Here is an 18,048-nt window from a genome sequence, read left to right on the forward strand (position 1 = left end):
TTTGACAAACCAAAGAGAAAACTAAAGCCGCCTCCAAAGAGAAGCCCTCTGAAAAGGGATGCACCAGGCCTCAGTCTCTGCCAGGGAAACATCACTGATGCCTCCTATCAAGTCAACCCCAATTGGAAGTGTATAACCTGTGCTGTTAATTTCCAACCTCCATGTGACTAAACTTCTTAAATCTGTGCCCCAACACAAAATGGTTAAAGGTACAATTTGAGTCTCCGTATACGACTACTAAAAAAAGAATAAGCCCAATTTTCTACTAGTGGATTAAGATAGATATATAAAGCAAGTATCATCAAACTGCTGGGTTTAAAATGGTAAAATACTGTTCATGTGTTTGGAGAAGGTTTCAGTGGTAGGGTAGCTAGCTGTGGGACTCAAGTTTCCTCTCTGTATCATGCATGGGAAGGGGGCTGATCTCTGAGGGTCTCTCCAGTTCTAACTTTGGGATAATGACCCTTGAACAAAAACAATGAATGCCTTCCTCCAGCTCACAGAGCCACCTATTGACTATTAACCACACCCAAAACACACAGAAGCTCCCTGAGGCCAGAGGCAAAGCTTGACACCCGCTCAACAAAGTCTGTTTGGTGAATGGCCAGTTGGCCGCATCCATTTAGAAAGCTGGCCACCTTCTCTGCAAGCACAGCCTCTCCTGAACACCAGAGAGCTGGAGAGGAAAATGAATACTGGGCTTGCTGCCTAGAAATAATTCCTGTAATCCAAGATCAACATTTCTGATAACATTGGCCTGCCCACCTCCAGGCCACGGCCAGGCCTGCCATCTGACAGTCAGCGACACAAGTCCCAGCCCAGAGGCAGTCTGCTCGAGGAAAGTCTGCTGGTACAGTAGCACTGGCCTAGGAAAGGGGCAGAAAGAAGCAGCACACAGGATCTCAGCTACCAAATCCCCACTTCTCACACTGAATTCCAGTTCTCCCAGGCAATCTCTGCAAAGGCTAAGAAAATGGCCAAGCATGCAAACTCATTAGAAGATGGTGATTCCCAGCTTACTGGGAACACATGTTGCTGATCAAAGAGGAATTAAGTCTTTGAGCAGCTACACAATCATACCAACATTTACTAACTCCCTTTCCCACCTTCTTCAGGGAGTTTTTCTTGATAATCAGTTACACAGAACTCTCCAATTCTGCAATGTTCACCAAAATTATTACACAAACCACAGATTTCTGGCCCTGGGCCATATCCAGATTAGTATTTTACATATGGATGCCCCCTCCCCTTCATTTCCTATGGAGGAGTGCCAGACTTCTCAGAATCAAAAAACTTGCAGACATGTGATATTTATCTCCCAGTGCTGAATACTACAGACAAACATGGTCCTCTTCAATGTTTTTTTCAAAACTCTTGCAATTCTTTGATTACATCAGATGCTAAGCTATTTTTAAAGTTAACACTAGTTTCTTAAATCAATGGGAAATTTTCACTGCTGTATTTGCAGCAAGAAGCATAGTGCTTAGAATATGACAAATACTCAAAAATATTTGCTGAGTAAGTGGACACTGCAAAAGTCCGTTTGACTATGAAATGAAAGCACACACCACACACACACACACACACACACACACAGAGGATATGAGGGCTTAAAGCATGCATTTAGCCAACAAGCATCTAACAGGTGTTGGCATCCTCTAAGCATGAAAGGCACAGTAGTGAAATGCACTGACAAAATCTCTCAGGAGGTGATGCATTAGTAGGACACAATAGCAGACACTCAAAGTCTAGGTCAGGGAGCAAAACCATCCTGAATCTCTAGCCGACTGAGGGCCTCCTGTGCTGACTGGTGAGCTACTGCCTGCTGGACAATCCCCGAAGCCGCAGTCTCTCCAGGGATCCTCTCAGCGTCTTGCCCCTCACAAGGCCTCACATATCTGAGTGCTTAAGATGTTTACTGAACTGAGCACTCCAGGCAGAGCATTTCACAGAACACTAGTCAGAAGCCACTAACTAGTCACCACTATCCAGTTTACCTTTTCCACATTGCATTCACTCTGTGAAAGCAAACAATACCCAGCTGAGGGCTGGCCTGATAGGATATGGGTACACCTGATCGAATGTCATTAAGACTCCACTACATAAATACCAGAACCAAAAATTGCTAATGAAAATGCCTCTCCCTCTCCCAATCTGACAGTCACTTCTACAGTGACGCGGTCTTTTTCTTTCTTTAGAGGAAGGGGGTGTTACTGTTTGTATTTTGTTCTGACTGGAGGTGGGAAGTCTGCACCTCAGTATATCAAAGGTAAAAGCAACCGAGCAAGGAGACTGGTTCACCCCCCTCAGACGTGAGGTGGGAGCTGGTACACCTCTACGCCAAACACACCTGAACCCTCCTTCCATTTCTCAAGAAATCGTCATCTCCACAGATTAAGGAAACTGGTAATGTGCATATGAGCAAAGCAAGTGCAGCAGGACAGAAGTCAATGGCAGGGGCCATTAGGAATGCTTCAGGAAAGGAAGTCCACCAGGGTGGGCCGGCCCTAGCCACACACACGCCTGCCAAAGCAAGCTTCGCCCGTCACAACACCCACCGCTCAGAAACAATTAAGAAGCAACTGCTCAAGATAGGTTCAGCTTTGCATTTATCTACTCTTAAATCTGTTTGCCAGTACATTAAATACATCAACCCTTCGTACCCAAACACGATAATCCTCTTAGTTACATAAAAATACTAGGCACGACCAAACCATCAGTGCCACAGTCCAAATGTCTGTGTCCCCGCAAAATTCATGTGTTGAGACCCAGTCCCCAAGATGATAGTATTAAGAGGGAAACCTTGTGGGAAGTCATTTAAGTCATGAGGGCAGAGCCCTCTGGAATGAGATCAGGGTCCTTATGAAAGAGGCCAGAGTGGTAAAAGGAATTTGAGGAGAAAAATACATTTAGATAGATAGATACATACATACATATATACAAACACACACAGATGGAGTCCCCAGCGGGAACTTGCCTGTCCCCTTCTGCTATGAGGACACCACTAGAAGGCACTACCTCTAAAGCAGAGTGAGCCCTCACCAGACACCACATCTGCTGGCGCCTTCATTGTGGGCTTCCCAGCCTCCAGAACTATCAGAAATAAATTTCTGTTGTTTATAAGCTACCCTGTCTAGGTATTTTTTCACAGCAGCACAAATGGCCTAAAACAATCTCTCTGGGAGCAGAAGAAAAAAAAAAAACCTATTTGTCAAACCCTGCTTAAAACTCTTCACTGACTCTAGCTCTTAAGACAAAGACAAAATCCTGCCCTGGCCTAAGGCCTGCCTCTTCCAAAGGTTATGTCCCCTCCACTCCTAGCTGCCACTGGGCACTCCTTGAATCCCACATGCAACCAGCACCCCCACCTAAGGGCATCAGCTTATGCCATTTCCTCTTCACTCCCCACCCCACCTTCAGTCAACACCAACTCATCCTTTGTGTCTCAGTTCAAATGTTGCTTCTTCAGGAAAGTCTTTCCTAGCCCTGCCCCACCCATAAACCAGATCAAGATCCTGAACTATACATGCATTGCATATATTTCCTTTCAAACTTCCTAACACTGGTTGGTGTTTGCTATATTTTATTAACGTCTGCCCCCCCACCTACTGAAAGCTCCAGGAGGCCAAGGACTGTTTGTCTTCTCCAGTCGTACCCCCAGTGCCTAAGCACACACAGTGAGTGAATGAGTGAGAAGCTTCTGAGGCCTTCCTAGAACACAAGTCAGTCAACTACAGCCTGGGGTCATTTCCAGCCTCTGCCTATTTCTGTACAATCTACAAGGCAAGGACAGTTTTAACATTTTTATTTTGCTATTTTATTTTTTTGAAACAGGGTCTCCGTCTGTCACCCAGGCTGGGGTACAATGGAGCAAACACAACTCACTGCAATCTCTACCTCCTGGGATCAAGCAGTCCTCCTGCCTCAGCCTCCCAAGTAGCTGGGACTAAAGACATGTGCCATCATGCCTGGCTATTTGTTTTTTGTTTTGAGACAGAGTTTCGCTCTTGTTGCCCAGGCTGCAAAGCAATGGCGCCATCTCAGCTCACTGCAACCTCCATCTCCTGGATTCAAGCAATTCTCCTGCCTCAGCCTCCCAAGCAGCTGGGATTACAGGCAACCGCCACCATACCCAGCTAATTTTGTATTTTTAGTAGAGACAGGGTTACACCATGCTGGTCAGGCTGGTCTTGAACTCCTGACCTCAAGTGATCCACCCGCCTCGGCCTCCCAAAAGTGCTGGGATTACAAGTGTGAGCCACTGCGTTCAGCCATACCTGGCTAGTTTTTTAATTTCTGTAGAGATAGGGTCTCACTTTGTTGCCCAGGCTGGTCTTGAACTATTGGGCTCAAGTGATACTCCCATCTCGGTCTCCCAAAGTGCTGGGATTACAGGAGTGAGCCACTGTGCCCAGCTAACATTTTTAAATGGTTGAAAAAAATCAAAAGATTATTTTGCGAAATGTGAAAATTATATGAAATCCAAATTTCAGAGTCCATAACTAAAAGTTAAAACACAGCTATACTTCTATGGTTGTTTCTGTACTACAACAGCATAGTGACAGATATGGCAGAGTGCGCAAAACCTAAAATAGTATGTGGCCCTTTACATAAAAAGTTTGCCTCTGCTATAACAGTGTCCTCAGAGTCCTGACCATGGGCATGAAACACATGAGACCCGAAAATACGGAACTGACTGTAAGCTCTCTCCTCTGGGGAAGGGTGAGTCATAATCCCCTTTTGGATTCCTGATGTCTGTTAGATTCAATGGGCATTCACTGAATGGCTGCCACCTCCACGACATGAGTTCTGGCTGATCACTTCTAAAGGGTCGGGGTTCACACGAAAACCAGTGCTTACTGGGTGATCGTGTTCTTTTCATTCATTCAACAAATGTCTACCTGGGCACCTTACCTTAGTCAGTTCAGGCTGTTATAACAAAAACACCACAGACTAAGTGGCTTAAACAACAGAAATTTACTCCTCAATTCTGAAGGCTGGAATGTCCAAAATCAAGGTGCTGGTCAATTCAGTTCCTGGCGGGGGCCCTCTTCCTGGTTGGCAAAGGAATGCCTTTTTGCTGTATCCTCATAGGTGGAGAGGGAGATCATCTCTCCAGGGTCTCTTTTTATAAAGGCACTAATCTCATTCATGAAGGCTCCACCCTCATGACTTAATTACCTTCCAAAGGTCCCACGTCTAAATATTATCACAACGGGAGTTGGCACTTCAACATATGAATTTTTCAGGAACACAAACACTAGTCTACAGCATGTCTCCTTTGTGCCAGATACTGTTGCGGGAGTTGAAGATACACACAGTCCTTAGGGAGCTTACCCTCTGGTCAGCAGGAAATAGGATGGAGACTCCCCTGCAATGAGGACTGTGTGAGAGGCAGTGGGAGATGGAATGCCACTGTGATATCACAAGCACAATACTGGACTTGCCTTGAAGGAACTTACTAATTCAAAAGCCATGAAAAGTTAAATCCCCATAACTTAAAGAGTTAAATAACGCTTCAAGACTGAGCAGATGCCCTAGGGCAGAACAACTTAGAAGAACCATACAGCAAACAAGGCTGGTTCACCACATCTATTTTGTACTGAACACACTATGATTACCTAAGCCGACCAATGTTTGTCATTAAGAGAAATTTCAACACCAGGGAATGCGCGTTCCCACAAAAGTGGGTTAAGAATGGGGGTACACAGCTATTCAGTTACGTGTGGCTCAGAAACCAATACACATGTCCATTTAGCACCAAGCACCTACAGAGGGAGGAATTCATTTGCTGACGGTCTGATGACGCTCTCTTGCTCCAAAGACTGCAGAGATCTGGAAGATCAAGGCTGTTTAAGCTTCACCCTTGGTCAGTCACAGGCTCTCCTTCCCCTAAGTGCCTCAGATTCCAGTAAAGCTCCGTGAGAAGCCTCCAGCACCCCTACACACAGAGAGACGCACACAGGAAGCATCAGCCTCTGCTAGACCCTTGCAGCAGTTTCCAGACATGTCCAGTAAAAGGTACTAGGTATCCTGGTAAAGAACTGGGCAGTAAAATGTTCCCTTGTGATACTCACTATCCAAAAATGACAGATAACAAATGCAATAAAAGGAAAGACTACTACTACACCTTATCTGATCCACAACAAAGTCAAAAAAAAGTAGACTTGTCAGAACAGACAATACAATTAGATACTCCACATTTTAGACATTCACTGTTCCTGGAGCCTCTACTTTCAGAGAGGGGCTGAGTCTAGCTTCATGATATTGGCAAAATCACATCCCCTCTCTAGCCTCTATTACCTCATAAAGCACTAGATCAAATCCCTAAGTTTGGGAATAGAGGAGTTTACAAAGAAATTCCTATATCAGCTTTCATTAAGACTTACATAGAAAAACATTTTGAAAAAGCCCAACAAAACCACAGCTTCTCCAGAGAAGGTTGAAAGATGCTTTTAAATAAGAAAAACATATGATAACAGAATAAGAAAATTGCTGATTTTTCTTTACTTTTTAACCCTCTGTGATAAGAAATGGTATTTGTAAAATTATACACAACTAGCTGAAGTCTGAGCAGCGCTAAATCCTAACTTAAAATCCTTAGAAATCAGGGTCTCCTCTACAGCTGGGCAGCCCTGAAGGGAAACATTAAGGCTTAAGGGCATCAGTTCTTGCATCTGAAAGACAAAAAGGAAGATAAATTGGTAATTTCCATACTTACCACCATAAAGATTTTACTCCTACAGCTCAAAAGAAATAACTGTACAATGAAATTTAACTTTCTTAAAACACACCCCTGGCCGGGCGTGGTGGCTCACATCTGTAACCCCAGCACTTTGAGAGGCAGAGGCAGGTGGATCACAAGTTCAGAAATTTAAGACCAGTCTGGCCAATATGGTGAAACCCCATCTCTACTAAAAATACAAAAATTAGCTGGGCGTGGTGGCGCGCGCCTATAGTCCCAGCTGCTGGGGAGGCTGAGGCAGGAGACTTGCTTGAACCCGGAGCCAGAGGTTGCAGTTAGCAGAGACTGCACCACTGCACTCCAGCCTGAGCGACAAAGCAAGACTCCGTCTAAAAAAAAAAGGGGGGGAGCAGGGTTTTAGAGTAGGGGTGTTTCTTTTTTGAGATGGAGTCTCACTCTGTCACTCAGGCTGGAGTGCAGTGGTATGATCTCGGCTCACTGCAACTTCCGCCTCCCGGGTTCATGTGATTCTCCTGCCTCAGCCTCACGAACGGCTGGGACTATAGGCGTGCGCCACTATGCCCAGCCAATTTTTGTATTTTTAGTAGAGACAGGGTTTCACCATATTGGCCAGGCTGGTCTCGAACTCCTGACCTCAAATGATCCACCCGCCTCGGCCTCCCAAAGTGCTGGGATTACAGGCATGAGCCACCGCGCCCGGCCTTCTCCTCCCTTCTTCCAGAAAGCCTTGCCTGGTTTCCATTCCCATTGTTGTATACAGCTAACACTTGGTACTATCTTACTCTGTGACCAATTTAATTTTATATGTCAAAATACTCCTCCATTGTAAGTAACCCAAAGGAAAATGTATTTCCTTTCTTTAAAAAAAGAAATATTCTGAACCTACAAAAAGATGGATAGCATAACATGACAAACAATGACCCAGTCCAAGAAATAAAACACTGCAAAACAACAGGAGAAGCCCTGAGGCAGCCATTCCCAATCACATCCTCCCTCTTCCCATCAGAGGCAACCACCACCTGGAAACCAGGGCTCATCAGCCCCATGAAGCTATTCCCCTCGCAAAAGAGCATACATCCTTATGATCTGTAGTACTGTTTCACGTGATCTTCCTAACCTTTCTATAAGTGGTATCATTCTGAACACAATCAGTCTGTAACTTACTTCTTGTTCAATTTTATTGTTTGTGAGAGTAATCCACATTGACACCTATAGCTCTAGTTCCTTTGTTTACTACTGCATTACTATTTACTATTTTATTGTAAATATTGCATTTACAATATTTACTATTGTTTACTATTCCATTATATGAATACACTACATATTTGGCCAAAGACACAGCTTGATATTTTATATGCCATGTAGTGCCTACTATTTTCCATACTACTATGGAAAATGTGCCAGCCATTTTCCATAACATTCTCCAGAATCCTCACAGCCACCTAATGAGGAAGGTATGATTCCCACTAGACCAAAGAGGAAACTGGAGCAGGGAAGTGTAATTTGTCCAATATGTGTGAGCAGCAGACTCCTGCTTCAAGTTCAAGTCCATCCAAATTTAAAGCCACACTTCTGACAATGAATGTGGCTTGTAACCCTGCTTATGTAGATTCAGATTATTTTTTATTTATTTATTTACTTTTGAGATGGAGTCCGCTCTGTCACCCAGGCTGGAGTGCAGTGGTGCGATCTCTGCTCACTGCAAGCTCCGCCTCACGGGTTCACGCCATTCTCCTGCCTCAGCCTCTCGAGTAGCTGTGACTACAGGCGCCCGCCACCACACCCGGCTAATTTTTTTGTATATTTAATAGAGATGGGGTGTCACCGTGTTAGCCAGGTCTTGATCTCCTGACCTTGTGATCCACCCACCTCGGCCTCCCAAAGTGCTGGGATTACAGGAGATTCAGATTATTTTAATGAAAAAAAACCGATAGAGGGCTCTACAGTCATCTGGGAAAAATGTGAAACATGATGCTCTAGTTTCTTTAACAAACATTCCACAGGAAATTAATCCAACACAGGGACAGCCCGTATGTACACTGAGGAAGAGCCTCTGCCTTTGGCAAAGGTCTCCCACTAGGGTCATTCCCAAGATTATACAGGCACTCTCTAAGTAAGCCTGAGTAGGACTGCAACCTGAGTTGGTTTTCTTTGGGGAAACAGGCTGTCTGCACACACTTACAGACAGGACAGGGGAGCCCAAGAGAACATGGGAATCAGATCCTGCTTGAACTGGCAAAAGCTGAGTCAACAAAGCTCTAAGAACATCTCCAGGGAGCAGCTCCAGCTGTTATCAGCTCTGGGGTCTGAGGAACAGTCATCAGCTCATAAGGCCAGGCGCTTGCCTACTCTGCTCTCCACGTGGCCAACTTTGAGAGCACTTTCATACATCCCAGCCCAACCCTGTTGTCCTGGAGAAAGCCCAACTTGGGAATACGTAAGAGTGAGAGTGAGGGTGGAGACTCATAGGAACCAGGCAGGGAGCAAAGCCTGGAGAAAGGATACCCAGCTCCAGGCCTGGGCCCAGATCCCTCCAGGTGCTCAAAGCAGGTAGGCTCCTAGGAGGTGACAGTCTAGTCCCCCAGGACTCTCAAGGACAGGGGAGGCCTTTCAGCACCAGGACTCCTGACTCTACTCTCCTGCCTCTACACTGTATCTCTCATTGTGTCTGTCCACTGGAGGATTAAGGGAGCCTCAAAGGAGCAAGTCATAACTGGCTGAAGCGACCCCCTCCCACCTCTCCTGGACAAAGCAAGGAGCAAGAAAACAGGCTCTGCCACCTACTTGTTGTGTCACCTTAGCTGGAGCATTCCTGTCCACTCTGGAGGGAAATGTAGTGGACTGTCTCTAAGGGCCCTGCCATCTCTGACTCTTTCTGTCTACAGTGCTGAATGCACTCTGGCTCACGCCTGGCATCCCAGCACTTTAGGAAGCTGGATGGGGAGAATGGTTTCAGCCCAGGAGTTCGAGACTAGCCTGGGCAACATAGTAAGACCCCGTTTCTTTAAAAAAAAAAAAAATTAATTAGCCAAGCGTGGGGGCCTGCGCCTGTGGTCCCTGCTACTTGGGAGGCTGAGGTGGGAGGATCGCTTGAGCCCAGGCATAGAGACTGCATTAGAGCCGAGATTGCACCCCTGCACTCCAGCCTGGACAACAGAACGAGATCCTGTCTCAAAAAGAATAAACAAATAAATAAAAGCACTAACATTTACTGAGCAGTTTAGAGTATAATTCATTTAATCCCAACACCCCATGAGGTAGATACTACTGCTATCCCAGTTTACAGAGGAGGCCGCTGCAGCACAGAGCGGTTCACTGAGGTACCAAGGTTATAGGCAGAGGTCTTTTTTCTTTTTTCATTTGAGACAGAGTCGCTCTGTCCCCCAGGCTGGAGAGCAGTGGCGCATCTTGGCCCACTGCAAGCTCCGCCTCCCGGGTTCACGCCATTCTCCCGCCTCAGTCGCCCAAGTAGCTGGGACTACAGGCGCCCGCCACCATGCCCGGCTAATTTTTTGTATTTTTAGTAGAGACGGGGTTTCACCGTGTTAGCCAGGATGGTCTCGATCTCCTGACCTCGTGATCCACCCGCCTCAGCCTCCCAGAGTGCTAGGATTACAGGCGTTAGCCACAGCGCCCCGCCGGCAGAGTTCTAAAGGAGGCCCCGAGGGTAGAAGCCTACGGTTACAGGCCTGGGAAGGCTGCACGGGACATCCAGGGGATGGTGGGGGTCGGGAGACACCAGAGAGGGGCCCGAGGTTAGGCGCAGAGGGGATAATGGGTCAAGGTGTCTAAGGAAGGAGATGGGGCTGGGTAGCCCCAGCCAGACTGGCCGAAGCCCAGGTAGAGGGGTGAAGATAGGAACGAGGGCGGGATGTGGAGAAGCAGGGAAAGGCAGGCCGACGTGGGCAGGGGCGAGGAGGCCTTGGAGGAAGGAGGGTGGATGGCGCAGGCCCGTGGTCTAGGCAGCGGGCGCCTGCGGAAGCGCAAGGGCGGCTTTGGGGCGCGCGGTCCCACCTTGAGCACCGTGACGGCTCCTGCGCTGTGCACCTGGAAGTGCGCGGGCGGCTCCGCGCCCAGCTCCGCCGCCTCGTCGGGGCCCTGGTAACTAAAGCAGGCGTCTGCGATGTCCAGGTGGCCGAGGGGCAGCGCGTCCTGCGGACTCTTGAAATAGTAGAGGTAGCAGCGGCGCGCGTCGAACACGAACCAGCGGCTGCGGTAGCCGCGCAGGGGGCCTTTGCCCGACAGCTTCTGCAGATAGCCGCACAGCCGCGCTGGCTCCCGCGCGGGACCCGCCCCGGGCTCCGCGGCCGCCCCCTGAGCCGCGCCCTCGCCGCCGCCGCCCTCCTCCGCCCGGGATCCAGCCCCCGGCATAGCTACCGCGCGCCAACGGTAGGAGCCCGAGCCCGCGCCCCGCGCCTTCGCGCCACCGCCGCTGCGCCCCCTACCCCTCCGCACCGCCCCATCGCTCCGCAAGGCCCGCGGGTGCGCAAAGCAGCCTGGGACTTGTAGTCCCGCCCCCGCCCGCCCGCCAGCCGTTGCCCCCGCAGTCCCCGGAGGCAGGGTCCTGCGTCCAGCATCCCTGCGAGTCAGTTGCCTTCGTGCTACCTGTGCTCCAAGTCCTCGCCCTGTGGGGTGAAGCAATGGTCTATTTCTTTACGGCAGTGTAAGTACATGGGAGTGTGCATGTCTCAAAACCCAACGGAGTGTCCACTTAAAACTGCATTTCACACTGCGTAACTTTTTCTAAAAACTTGATTTTTAAATCTCCCTCCTGCCAGAGTCTCAAACTAATATTGTAAAAATGAGACAGCCTATTGCCTGGTGCTGAGTGGGTGCTCAGTAAATATTTGCAGAATTCATGAAAGCCAAAGTGTTTCCTGCCTCTCCAGACCTCAGTTCATTCATTGAATTCAACATATATTTATTGAGCGCCTTCTGAATGCCAGGTACAGTTCTGTATGCCAGGCCCTGGCGGATAGAGCAGTAAACAAACCAATCATTCTCCTGCCCTCGTGGAGATTATATTCTAGTAAGGCAAGGAGGTGATACACAAGAAAGCAGATAAAAGTAATGTGTGCTACGTTGTATAAATGCCGTGATGACATGTAAATATTATCACTTAAAATAGCACCTAGTATTTATCAGTGCTTTATAGATTATTTGAACACTCACAACCTGAGAAGGCAAATCTATTGCTTTGTAATAAAGCAAAGAGAAAGAATGAATAAGACTAAGTATTTGCTAGCAAAACAGGGTGACTATAGTCACAAATAATATAATTGTACGTTTAAAAATAACCAAAAGAGTATAATACAGGCACAGTGGTTCATGCCTGTAATCCCAGCAGTTTGGGAGGCCGAGGTGGGCGCATCACCTGAGGTTGGGAGTTCAAGACCAGCGTGACCAACATGAAGAAACCCCATCCCTACTAAAAATACAAAATTAGCCGGGCATGATGGCCCATGCCTATAATCCCAGCTACTTGGGAGGCTGAGGCAGGAGAATCTCTTGAACCCAGGAGGCGGAGGTTACAGTGAGCCAATATCACACCATTGCACTCCAGCCTGGGCAACAAGAGCGAAACTCTGTCTAAAAAGAAAAAAAAAAGTATAATTGGATTGTTTGTAACACAAAGGATAAATGCTTGAGGTGATGAATACGTTACTTACCCTGATGTGATTATTATGCCTTGCATGCCTGTGTTAAAATGTCTCATGTAATCCATAAACATAAACACCTACTATGTTCCCACAAGAATAAAAAATAAAATAAATAAAAAGCAAAGTGAGAGGATGAGGTGAGGGGGCAGGTAGCAGGCTGCTCCCCCAGGACAGGCAAGGAGGCTGGTCTGATCCTGTGACGTGGAACACAGACCCAGATGATGGGAGGGACAGGGGCAACCAGAAATGTGGGTGAAGCATTCCAGGGAGAGGGAATAGTGAATACAAGAGCTCACTTTATTCAAAGGAAAAAGGAAGTGTATAGCTACATTTGTGAAGGCCCAAACCAAATATCTCACCCTTATAGATTTGCATGTTTTATACAGACACACTGAAAGACCCAGGAGGAAAACTGACCTTTCTGAGCTAGACAGGGACACAAATTATACTGCCTGTTTAGAGTCACCCAGGTAGGAAGGGCAGGCTCTGGGTCCTCACCCAGCCCGCCGACTCTCTGCAGGCCCTACAGTGGCACCACACAAGTGTTCCTTTCTTGGGGACCGTCAGAGGTCTGGCTGGGGTGGCCACAGCAAGGGCGCTCCCACCTTAGCCGTCTCCACCTGTCTTTGAGCACAGTCAGCACAGTGTTAAGGACTGGACTCTGACTTCCCACTGACCGGATGTGTCTCCTAACTCTGCCACTTACCAGAGACATGACCTTGGGCAAGTGATTTAACCTCTCTAGGCCTCAGTCTCTTCATTTATAAAATGGGGTTGATAAATACAAGTAGCTATCTCATGCTGTTGTTATTGGAAGGGTTATGTGAGAAATGCATATGAAAGTGCTTAGCATGGTGCCTCACACATAGTAAGCACTCAGCATGTATCAGCTGTTATTATTATCATCATACAGTTAACACCGATATCTTCCTCATCAGTCAGCAGATTCAGAGAGGAGGAATCCAACAGTCAGACTGGGCCCAGACAAGGGAGGCCAGAGACTGCGGTGCTGCAGGAATGGAGTGGGCTGCTTTCGGGAGTGAGGGGTCCAAGTTCAATTTGGGCTTCACCGTGTATGTAAAAGGGGCTGTGACTAATTGGCTTGTGGGGTAGGCAGTCAGGGTGGGGTCTGATCTTGAAATACTGTGGGAAAGGGAAGAGCTGGGAGAACCAGGTCTGTATTGCTGTGGTGTGCGGAGGCAACAGGACAGGGGAGGGTGTAGCCCATCTCTTCTAGCTCTATCAGTAAGTTATGAAGAAGTGGGGGTGGCCGTGACCTGTGGTCCCAGTGGACAGTACCAAGACCCATGAGGTGTCTCACGGGGACCAACGTCTGCTAGGCCCAAGGAAGGAGGCACGAGCCGCGCTCCTGGACTGAGTCTGGGCTGGCTGGCCAGGGCTAGGCAGATGGGACGGGACAAGGGTGCTGTTTTAAGTGGTAATCATTTACATGTCATCACAGCATTTATACAACATAGCACGCATTACTTTTATCTGCTTTCTTGTGTGTCACCTCCCTGCCTTACTAGAATATAATCTTCATGAGGGCAGGAGAATGACTGGTTTGTTCAATACTGTATCCGCCAGGGCCTGGCATACAGAACCGTACTTGCTGTCTGTGCCCCTCAGTGGGCAAGCTAGACTTCAGCCTGGATCCCCTACACCTGAGCCCCTAGTCCTTCCCTGGTCACCCAGCACAGACGAGCTGGGGCCATTTTAAAGTGCTTGCAGGGCTGGGCGTGGTGGCTCACGCCTGTGATCCCAGCACTTTGGGAGGCCAAGGAGGGCAGATCACAAGGTCAGGAGTTTGAGACCAGCCTGGCCAACATGGTGAAACCCAATCTTTACTAAAAATGGGAAAATTAGCCAGGCGCGGTGGCAGGTGCCTATAATCCCGGCTACTCGGGAGGCCGAGGCAGGAGAATCGCTTGAGTCTGGGAGGAGGAGGTTGCAGTGAACCAAGATCGTGCCACTGCACTCCAGCCTGGCAACAGAGCAAGGCTCTGTCTCAAAAAAAATAAATAAATAAAAATAAATAAAATGCTTGTAGGCCACTGCTCTCTTCCTTCCGGAGGCCACACCTTACATCATATCAAATATATTAAAATACCCTACATCCCATAGTAAACATATACATAATTTTTGCTATAAAAATGTTTTCAGGAATATCCATAATTGTGCTCTTGATATTATCTGAGTTTTCATTTTGATTTTTAATTGGCTGATTTCTGGGCAATCATCATGTCTATGTGGGAATTTTGGCCAAGTGAGAGAAACCTAACCTAGAAATTATTCTCAAATGTAATGACCCTTTTTTTTTTTTTTTTTTTTTGAGATGGGTCTCATTGTGTCACCCAGGCTGCTGGAGTGCAGTGACGCTACCTCGGCTCACTGTAACCTCCCCCTCCTGGGCTCAAGCTATCCTCCCACCTCAGCCTCCTAAGTAGCTGGAACCACAGGTGTGCGCAGCACCATGCTCAGCTAATTTTTGTATTTTTTGTAGAGATAGGTCTTTGCCATGTTGCCCAGGCTGATCTCAAACTCCTGGTCTCAAGTGATCCTCCCACCTTGGCCTCCCAGAGTGCTGGGATTAAGGCATGAGCCATGGTACCCAGCTCTGTTATGACATTTTTATGATGGCTATAAAGGTGACATGTTACATGTGTAGATGTTTAATTAGATGTTCATTAATTCTAATTTTGCTGTTTTTCTTGGGTTTTAGAGCCAATACATTTTTCTTAGGCCACAAACATTTCACAGGCCCCTTGAGCAGCCAGGCCCAGGCACTGAACCTTTTAGTATACTAGGGGATAAACTGGCCTGGCCCCTGCCTCAGTCTCGCCAGGTTCAGAATATGGCCGTCTGAGGAGCCTGCACAGACACAGGCCTGAGTCCCCAGTGAGAATTGTAAAGTATGGAAGCCTCAAGGCCAACAGCAATGTCTCAGGAGGGTCCCCTGGAGGGCCCTGAGTCTCTGTTTACCCGACCAGGCTTGGGAAGTGGCCCAAGCCTTCCAAGGATCCCTAGAGCCTCCAGAATCAACCCTAAAACCCTCTTGACTCTCTAGACCTCCTCCAGGCCCCTCTTCCCCACTGACTCTCTCAAGGCCCTGCTGGAATGTTTTTTATTTCATGAACAAACCCTTCTCTCCTCATTCCTAGGGCCATGAGCTGAGGAGAACTAGGCAATGGGGCTTTATCTCATCTCTCTTAGTACCTCCATTTTCAATTTGGACAATGTTTATAGTTTATGTAAATAAATATAGCTTCAGTTCTTCCCAAGGGCCTCCTCCATGGAAATGTTGGGGCTGTCTCTGGTGGTTCCTAATTCCCTAGAACCTTTGTAAATGGTTTGTTGACTTTTGCAGTTCCTGAGGTCTCTTATATTAAACAGCAATGTCCTGTGGTCAGGGCCAGCTTTGTACAGCCTGTGTACCTCCCCTGCATCTAGTACAGGCATGAGAGGTGTTGAAGGGTCTGCCCTGCATGCCCATTTAAGCCCCTGCTTCCTCGAGCCTTCCAGGAACCCAGTGACCAGAAGGAAGCAGCCACCCAGGAGGAAGTAGCTGGTGTTTATTGAAAAGGGGAAATTTGGGCAGTAAACTTGCTCCTACATGGCCAGCCTCTGGGAAAACCCTAGGGGAATACAGAGCCAGAGACTCATCCTAGGTCAGTCTCCCCAGAGTTGGAAGCATGTGTCCAGAGGCCTCTGAAGAAGCATTCACTGCACACTGCCTTTGTAACTGCCAGACCCCAGGGAGACGGAGCTGGCCGAGATGCTGACCTCCCGTTGGAGGAGTGCACAGATCTGCAGGAGGCCCAGAGAGGAAAACAGCCTTATCACTTGTATGCTGTGTGCCCCCGGGCAAGTCCCCGCCCTCTCTGGGCTGCAGTTTTCCACCTGCACAGCAAGAAGATGGATGGCTAAGTGATCTCCAAAGGCCTGCCCCTGCCTGCTCTGAAATGCAACAGTGGCATGAGACACAGCTGTGAGGGCCTGCAGTCATTCTTCCCACAACTCTGCAGGCCGGTGGAGGCTGTGCTGTTTTCAGTCCCCATGCTCAAAGCCCTCTGGATTGTTGCAGCCATCACAACCAAGCTGCCCGCCCCCCCTCAGGGCTCCACTCCATCTACAGGCTTGGCTGCCCACTGCAGTTGGTGCAAGCATGACCCCTTTGAGGTGACACTTTTGCATCATATGACCCTGGGCCCTGATGGAAAAGCAGTCCTAATCACCACCCCCATCCAGGGCACAAATGGAGGCTTTGTGTCCCTGAGGTAGAAGCAGAGATGGCTCTGTTCCTTGGGAGTTAGACAATGCTATCCTGGTAGGGCCTTGTGAAGGAAGTTGGCCTGATGAGGAGTGGGTGGGGTGGGTGAAGAAGGTTGGGGGACTGGAGCTGTGAATGGGCCGAGCAGGGGCAGGCCAGAGAAGAGCAAGGCCATCCTCAGAGCAGATGATGCTTCGACCAGAGAACACAGCTGCCACAGGGAGACCCCAGACCAGCGAGAGGGCTTTCCAGGTATGTCCGCAAAGCTCTGAAAGGGGGCACCCTGCACCAAGCCTACTGCACTGGTGGGAAGTTGTTGGGGGGACTGGGGCAGGGGTAGGGTAGCGGAGGAGTGGTTTTGAAATAAAGAAGGGGGCTGGGCCTGATGGCTTACACCTGTAATCCTAGCACTTTGGGAGGCTGAGGCAGGTGGATCACTTGAGCTCAGGAGTTTGAGACCAGCCTGGGCAACATGGCAAAACCCCATCTCTACCAAAAAATTAGCTGGGCATGGTGGTATATGCCTATAGTCCCAGCTACTTGGGGGTCTGAGGCAGGAGGATTGCTTGAGCCCCGGAAGTCAAGGCTGCAGCAAGCTGAGATTGCGCCACTGCACTCCAGCCTGGGTGACAAAGTGAGACCCTGTCTCTAAATAAATAAGTAAGTAAATAAATAAATAAATAAATAAATAAATAAGGAGCGGTGGGAGCTTGGGCCAATCTCCCAGCCTCTGTGTGCCTCAGCTTCCTCAACTGTACAATGGGGCGTAATAACATGTACCCCCTAGAGCTGCTAGGGGCTTAAATGAGCCAGTAAATGCAAAACACTCGATACAGTCCCTGATGTACAACAAGTCTCAGTTTGGTAACTAATTCATTTAACAAACATCCCTGGCCCCTGCTCTTTGCCTCTGGCTAGTGATGGGTGGTGCTGAGAACTCACCACAGGACTAGGCCTGGCCCCCACTGCAGGAAACTCTCAGTTTTGTCAAGTGGGAGAGCCTCAGAGAGAACAGCCCCAGCAAAGGAGCCCAAGGCTCTCAGACCCTCTTGAACTGTGGAAGCCAGAGGCTTCCAGTAGGCCTCATTTCCCTACCAAATTGTTAAGCAAATCTGCATACCTCCTGGCTCTTTTTCTGAGAGGGAACAAATCTGAGGTGCTGGCCAGTCTCCCAGCCCTGGGGCCAGGGGACTGAGGCTCGGACAGATAGAGGCCTGGGTGTCTCTGGGAGCTGGTAGAGGATAGAGGGTTGGCAGGGGCTCGGTGCCAGGCAGTCAAAGCCAGCATGGGAGTTAGGGAGAGTCACACTGCCCCAGGAGCAGGGGAGCACTGGACCCTGAGGAGGCAATGGGCTGCAGCTGCAGAGGCCCTGTGTCCTTGCTGTTACCGCCCTGTTCCCAGGGCCTGGCACC

At 48.6% G+C, this 18,048-nt stretch overlaps 1 protein-coding gene across 2 annotated transcripts in view; it reads right to left on the bottom strand.

Moving 5' to 3' along the window:
- The window catches only part of TBC1D2B (TBC1 domain family member 2B), an 82,734-nt gene extending 71,592 nt beyond the window's left edge, over positions 1–11,142 (bottom strand). For both annotated transcript variants that reach the window (XM_073012362.1, XM_008015730.3), the window contains exon 1: positions 10,721–11,142. In XM_073012362.1, coding sequence (XP_072868463.1) covers positions 10,721–11,077 — 357 coding nt within the window. In that variant the 5' untranslated portion in view covers positions 11,078–11,142. The remainder of the gene's footprint in view (positions 1–10,720) is intronic.
- Positions 11,143–18,048: the final 6,906 nt, after the last annotated feature.

The sequence above is a fragment of the Chlorocebus sabaeus genome, chromosome 26 (assembly GCF_047675955.1).
Source record: "Chlorocebus sabaeus isolate Y175 chromosome 26, mChlSab1.0.hap1, whole genome shotgun sequence".
Lineage (NCBI taxonomy): Eukaryota > Metazoa > Chordata > Mammalia > Primates > Cercopithecidae > Chlorocebus > Chlorocebus sabaeus.